Source organism: Microtus pennsylvanicus, chromosome 2 (assembly GCF_037038515.1).
Source record: "Microtus pennsylvanicus isolate mMicPen1 chromosome 2, mMicPen1.hap1, whole genome shotgun sequence".
Taxonomy (NCBI): Eukaryota; Metazoa; Chordata; class Mammalia; order Rodentia; family Cricetidae; genus Microtus; species Microtus pennsylvanicus.
Window position 1 is genome coordinate 138,421,754 of NC_134580.1, and position 6,586 is coordinate 138,428,339.

Below are 6,586 nucleotides of genomic sequence, written 5' to 3' on the forward strand. Positions count from 1 at the left end.
TTAAGTCAGGCGGTGGTGGTATACATCTTTAATCCCAGCACTTGGGAGGCAGAGGAGGGTGAATCTCTGAGTTTGAAGCCAGCCTGATCTACAGAGCAAGTTCCAGGACAGCCAAGTTGTCTTGAAAACCAAAAAATAAAAAATATAAATAAATAAATAAAAATGTTAAAGTCAAAAAAGTCAATTAAAAACAAATACAGGAAGGAACACACCAAACTCAATAGTGTGGGATTCCATCATCTCTGGTGTACTTTAATTTGCTTGTTTACACATGGGCTCTGTGTGTACATAACAGTGGCATGAGCCATTCCTAAACACAATCTGGTACCCAGACAATGACAGATGCAAGTGAGCAAACCTCCACCCGGGGACGCAAACACAGCATGGCATGACTCTGGTCAGATGCCCCAAAGTCTCATCTTCAATACCTTGGGACAACAGACACTTTGAAAGACGATAAGAGATTTTCAATAGGACACCCAAACTCTGAGTGTTCCCTAAAAGATGTTGGCTTCTCTGCTTTCTCTAGAGGAGCCAGACCATTCTAAACGATGTCAAGAAAAAGGCTTGGAGGCAACAGCCTGATTAGCCCTCATCCTCAGCATCTTACAGGTCACCTCCTTTCATGCTGAAAGAATCGCCTCCACTTTACGGGCAAGGGTAACAGGGCTCGCACGCTGGTCAGGTGGGTTGGGAGTGATGCCGAGACTCAAACCTACATCTCACGGCTGCTCCAGTCCAAACACTCACCCATGCCAGCTTCCTTGCACAGGAGGGAAGGCAAGGGTTCCAAGGAACTCGGGGTGTAGCTCAGGGGTAGAGGGCTTGCCCAGCATGCACAAAACCCTGGGTTCCCAGCCCTGGCATTGAGAGAGGAAAGGGAGGAGTACCACGAATATGCACATGTAATATAATCCATTAATATGTAGAGAACGCTGTGCACCTAAGAGTTCCCACACATAGTCAGTTTAAGGTTAAACCTGGTCAGACCCTGTGAGAAAACTGTCTGGGGCCTTGACGTGACAATAAACTTCTGGGTGCACTATGGCTGTTCCCTTCTGTTGTCACATGACGCCCGAGGGACTTTGCCCGGACCAGCTCTACCATCTTCCCCAGGCCCATTCTCACCCGGGGGATGGGTGGAAACTCCCAGAAGGTGAAACACATTTTCAGTCCTTACCAACTCACCACAGCCCCTCGCTGACACCTCACTGCCCGCCTTCCTTTCCCTTCGGTAACACCATCTTACATCATAAATCATCATTGGTCAAATTGATCTGTAGCTCAACAGGTTACGAAATACATATTACAAATATATCCTTATATTTAAAAAAATTACTTAGTAGCCAGGTATGGTGGCTTTAATATTAGTGTATTTTTAATCTCAGCACTAAGGAGGCAGAGGCAGGCAGATCTCTGTGAGTCAAAGAACAGCCTGGTCCACGTAGTGAGTTTCAGGAAAGTTGGGGCTGCATAATGAGACCCTGACTCAAAAAAACAAACAAAACAAAACTAAATTAAATTTTAAAAAATTAAATTAAAAGTAAGAAAGAAATTACTCTTAACTTAACTAAGCACCTAACAGCCCAAGCTCGAGTCAGGACAGGCAGGCCAAAGCTTATCAGGCAGTGCCGTTACCCAGCTCTGCTGGGTATGAGGCGTCAAAGCAGCTACAAGGGTGATCATCCAAAAGGCCAGGACTCAGTGTGACAGGCTTAAGAGATCACCTGGGAGAGGACAGGGGTCCTCTTATCGGAGACTGGAAGCTTGCCGTGTGGGACAGGCATGATGAGACTTCTAACCCTAGCAGTTTCAGTGAAGGTCATATAATGATATGGCTGAAAACCAGGAGGTGCTGCAGAGAGAATGTCACTCCTATTGAATGTCCTCCTTTTAGGGTGGTTCTGTTGATGGGACAAGGAAAAGGAGGCGGGGCCAAAGTCATGCCACTATGTAATCTGGATAACTTTGCATGGTGGCAGTATGTAATATGGGTGGCTGTTTTCTTGCATCAGAGGGAGACCTTTTATTTCACTTCTGAATTATCATAATCTTCTCCAAAGGTAAAAATTCCTTGCCTGTGGTACTTGTCCTATGATCGTATGACCCTGAACCTTATTCCATCTCGACCAACAGTAGGTGGGCAGGAAGGCCTCAGTACCAACAAGGACTTCACAGAATTACTCTCTCAGCTCAAAATCCATTAAATAATAAAATGTCTGCTTTCCAGTTTGACTCTTGTTATTTGTTTTATTTTTTATTTTTATTTTATTTTATTTTTGAGACAGGATCTTGAACTCTACAGCCCTGGCTGGTCTGGAGCTCACTATATAGACCAACCCGGCTGGCCTCAAACTCACAGAGATCCGCCTGCCTCTGCCTCCCGACTGCTGGGATTAAAGGCGCGCAGCACCATGTCCCCTGGTTCCAGTTTTATTTTTAACAGAGGGAACAACCCTATCAGGTGGGATTTAATACAATATGCCAAGAGTTTTGTTTATAAAAAGTTAAGTTAGTGTTCTAAAAACAAAACAACAACAAAAAACCCTCAAAACAATTTTCACACGCCGAGTGCAGTACTGAAGTTTTGTCATCAAAGAACAAATGCCACGGTGATGATTAAACCATAAGCTCTCACGCAGGGGGGAAGAGGGGGAAATGCGGTTCTCGGTTTCTGCTCCAAAAACCAATGTATAACAATAGACAGCGCAGACGGGAAGATCTTACCAATGTTCACTACATAAAAATCATCCAGGCACTGCAGGGCTGTGGCCCCCGCTGGGAACTGGCCATAGCCAGGTACAAATGTCAGTACTCCAAAGAGGAGGTGGATTACGATAGCCGGAGAGTGTGCTTTAGGCATCGGGGTGTTTAATAAAGAACCTGCCAGAGATAAATGCTCATCTTAGGATAGGCTGTGGGGAAACACTGTTAAAAGGACCAGAGCCAGGGAGACCACAGCAGAGGGAGTCCTGCAGCTCTGGTTCCCCCTGACCCACATCATGAGGCTGTCTGCCGTCCCTCTGCTGAGCCTTAGCTCTCCCTCAGGGAACAGATCAAGGTCACGTCTTGCCAGAGATGAGAAGTATCGGGCAGGAATGGTGGTGCGGCCAGCATGGATGGCATCACCAGCAGAGTCTGAGGCCCGAACGTTTCTCAGACTCCACCCCACCACAAAAGTGCCTCGTAAGCATGGTCTCTGAAGTGGGACCAATAGTTCAGCCAGTCACCGGACAAGGTAGGTGGAAAATCTATCAGCCATTGTCCTCCTGTCCCCACTTGTTTCTCCTTTACTTCTTGTAAGTTTCTCGCTTCAAAGTCAAACTAGAGCTCTGGGGAGGAAGCCCGGGAGAGAAGGACTTCAGGTACCAGTACCCATATGTCCCGTACCAGCCCAGCAAACCAAAAAAGGTGCCAAACACCTTCTGGATCAGGTCGTGGAAATAAACAGCTGTGCACAAAAACATCCATACCCAGATGAAGGTCAGAAAGCCCAGGGCGACAACCAGGGTGGTGATGGCAATGTGGAGGCGGTGGCTGCGATCCGTCTTCACCTCGTCCAAAACGGCCATCTCCTCCACGATCATGAGTGCACAGAAGGTCAGTAGGAAGGAGTGGCCTGAGATGTCAAAGCCGTGCCAGAAGCCCCCTTCCCGGTGGCACTGCTGCTTGCTCCGATGCTCCTGTCTGATGCCTTCCAGGGCTGGGGACTGGTAGCAGCTGCCTGTGTAGTGTTCAATGTTGGAGAAGAGGGCTGTGCAGACATACCAGATGGCCGTGCCCACGAGCAGCGTGCTCAACCGCCTCAGGACCAGGCCGGCCTTGCCCGTCAGGTGGTAGTTGGTGAGGGCAATGAAAGGCAGGAGGAGACAGACTGTCCAGGCCCAGGCCACTTTAACAAAATACCTGACAGAAGAGGAAAGAGCAGGTGAAGAGGAGACATGGCAGACAAGAAATGGCGTCATCATGCTTTGGGTATCTAAGCTCCCTGAGGAAGTTACATGAAATCAATCAAAGTTGTCCACCCAAATAGCTACTGCGTTTGAATTCCTACAACATGCTTACCCAAGCTTTATTTCCTAAGTAGTGAAATTAGTTCATCCATAACTGAGCCACACAGATGTGTCATGACAGAGAGGAGTTCGTAAGTAGTGGACTGGGGTTCAAATCCAGGGCCTGCAATTTTCCAGTTGTGCTACCTGCTCAGGAAAGCAAGACCTGAGCTTCTATCAAAAGTCAGATATGTTTACACAATTCACTTCCACAGAAAAATTCACAATCAGCTGAGGAGGAAGGGGTCATTTGTCTTTAAGTACAGCCCAGGCTGGCATCACACTGCCTATATAACTGAGGATGGTCTTGAACATGGATGGATCCTCCTGCTTCCACCACCCTTGTAGCACCATTGCAGGTATATGCAACCACACCCAGTTTTACATGGTGCTGGGGATCAAACCTGGGGTACATGCTAGGGCAGCACTCTCTCCACCAAGGTGTACCCCCGGCCCTCATTTGTCCCATTTTACAGACAGATTCTGGGGGCTCAGAAAACCGAATACTTTGCCAGCGCCACACGCCAGCAAACACAGACTGAGCTACCCTTTGCCCAGCCCCAAAGCCCTTTTCTACCACACTAGTGGTAATAAGGCTAGCAAGTCTGAGAGAGAGAGAGAGAGAGAGAGAGAGAGAGAGAGAGAGAGAGAGAGAGAGAGAGAGAGAGAGAGAGCGCTTTCCTTCAAGCCACAGGACCAGGGTTCCAATCCTGACTCTGACTCTATTTGTGTATCTTCATGCCTCAGCTGGTGAAGCGGAGAGCGCCAAGCAGTTCTCAAAACCTCTCCCAGGTTCAGATTCAGTGAGTCTGTCAGTTCCCTCCCATCAATCAGCACCATGTCTTGAAACAAAACATTAGAATCCATGGCTACCCTTAAGCAACAGACTAGCATGCCAGCCTGCTGGGCTCCTGGTTCATCAGGCCAGATAAGACAAGAGCTGTCAGGTCTGCCTGCCCGGTGCTCATGAAGGTGGCTGACCTGGGAGTGAGCTGCAGAAAACCCATGCAGAGATCTCAGGCAGCTATCACCATCACTCTCTATTCTTAGCCCGGCCACTCAGTGGGTAAAGATGAAGGGGGGCCAAGGACAGAATGCCTCGTCCCTAGGTTCCAGTGGTTTCTCAGACACCACCAAGGAGACTCACACTAAAACCGTCACCAGCATTGATAAGGAAAGCCTTGCCAAAGCTAAGGGCTGCCAGAAACCCGACCCAGCTGCCAAAAAAAGAAAACAGAGTTTTAAGCAGATAAGAAGAGTTAGGCAGACTCTCAGCTTGCTGGAAACTCTGGTCTTAAGTTCACAGCGAAGGCGCAATTTCAGCTTCCAGACTCCCTGTACTTGCTGCAACGGGGTTTTGTGCAAGAAACGTTCGATATGGGTGTTTTAAAAGACTAGGAAAGAAGTGGGAGGAGTTAGAGAGATGTCCCAAAGAAGTCCGCCGGGGTTGCTTTCCTGGGCAACTGCCATGCACTTTAAACGACTGCGAAAAGTCCAAGGAGATCCAGGAGAAAGGTCACCGGCGCGGGAGGCTTCACTCTTCTACTAAGACAAGGCCGGGAGGGAAAAACTTTGCAGGGTGGCGGGTGGGTCTAGAGGTGGTCTTTAAGACAACGGTGGGGATTTCTGTCACAGGGGTTAGGAGAGAGGTGCCTGACAAGCCGGCAGAAGGGAGGTGACATCTCCCCAAACAGGACAGGGGCCAGAGCCTAACTGGGAGGGAGGGGACGGTGAGCAGCAGCTACAGAGCACCTCAGACACACTGCCACCTCCAGCCCAGCCTGTCACCGGCCCGCCCGTCAACTCGGTCCTCCTATCGGAATCCTTAAACGTAAGGCGCGAGTGTCACTCGCTTTCCCAGGGTCCCCGCGTCGCCACCAGTGCGCGGACGCGGCTGTCAAGACAGGTATCCCTCCCGACAGCTCGCCCACCCAAGCAGCGCCCAGAACCTGGTGCACTCACACGTTGAGGACGTTGCGCTTGTTGCTGAGGTAGCACTCGGGCAGCGGGGACAGCTCCTTGAGGGCCGAGCCCGCCAGCATAGCGGCCACCAGCACCCAGGGCAGGTAGCGTCGCACAGCCGCCCTCACCAGCGTCCCGCGGAGAAACCACGCGCAGCGCTCCAGGTGCTCCATGCCGGACCTTCTCGGCCACCGTCCGCCTCCCGGAACCCTCTCGGCCACCGTCTTGCCCTTCTCCCGGGCTGGTGCCACCGACTGCCTCCGGGCGCATGCGTGCTTCCCGTAAGCTCCGCCCCCCCCAGGGGAGCGCGTACTCCCTCTAGTGGCCTTGAGTGGACTTTGCGGAGCGCAGGTCTGTAACTACCTTGGCCGCTCTTCCTTCTCTAACCTGAGCGCCTCCAGGCGACATGCTGCCAGTACTGCAGGTTTCACTTGGCTTGCGCAACCTGCTCTGCTCATGTTTGTGCTGTAGCTCACTAGGAATTAGATCAGGGGTCAGGCATTATTTGGTTCCTCGCAGAGACATCTCCGTGGGATACTTGCTTTTCTGATCCGCAAACGACAATAAGAAGG

At 50.3% G+C, this 6,586-nt stretch overlaps 1 protein-coding gene across 1 annotated transcript; it reads right to left on the reverse strand.

Annotated features, from left to right (window-relative positions):
- Positions 1-226: 226 nt before the first annotated feature.
- Fitm2 (fat storage inducing transmembrane protein 2) lies at positions 227-6,283 on the reverse strand. Its single transcript, XM_075962970.1, has 2 exons — positions 6,015-6,283; positions 227-3,906 (listed from the first exon to the last, which is right to left on the reverse strand). Exons 1-2 carry the CDS (start codon positions 6,185-6,187, stop codon positions 3,291-3,293), a joined length of 789 nt encoding a protein of 262 aa, XP_075819085.1. The 5' UTR covers positions 6,188-6,283; the 3' UTR covers positions 227-3,290.
- Positions 6,284-6,586: the final 303 nt, after the last annotated feature.

Coding starts and splice junctions, on each gene's coding strand:
- Fitm2 (XM_075962970.1), bottom strand. CDS start 6,187: ATGGAGCACCTGGAGCGCTGCGCGTGGTTTCTCCGCGGGACGCTGGTG. Junction 3,907..6,014: donor AAGCGCAACGTCCTCAACGT/GTGAGTGCACCA, acceptor CTCTTCTGTCAG/GTATTTTGTTAAAGTGGCCT.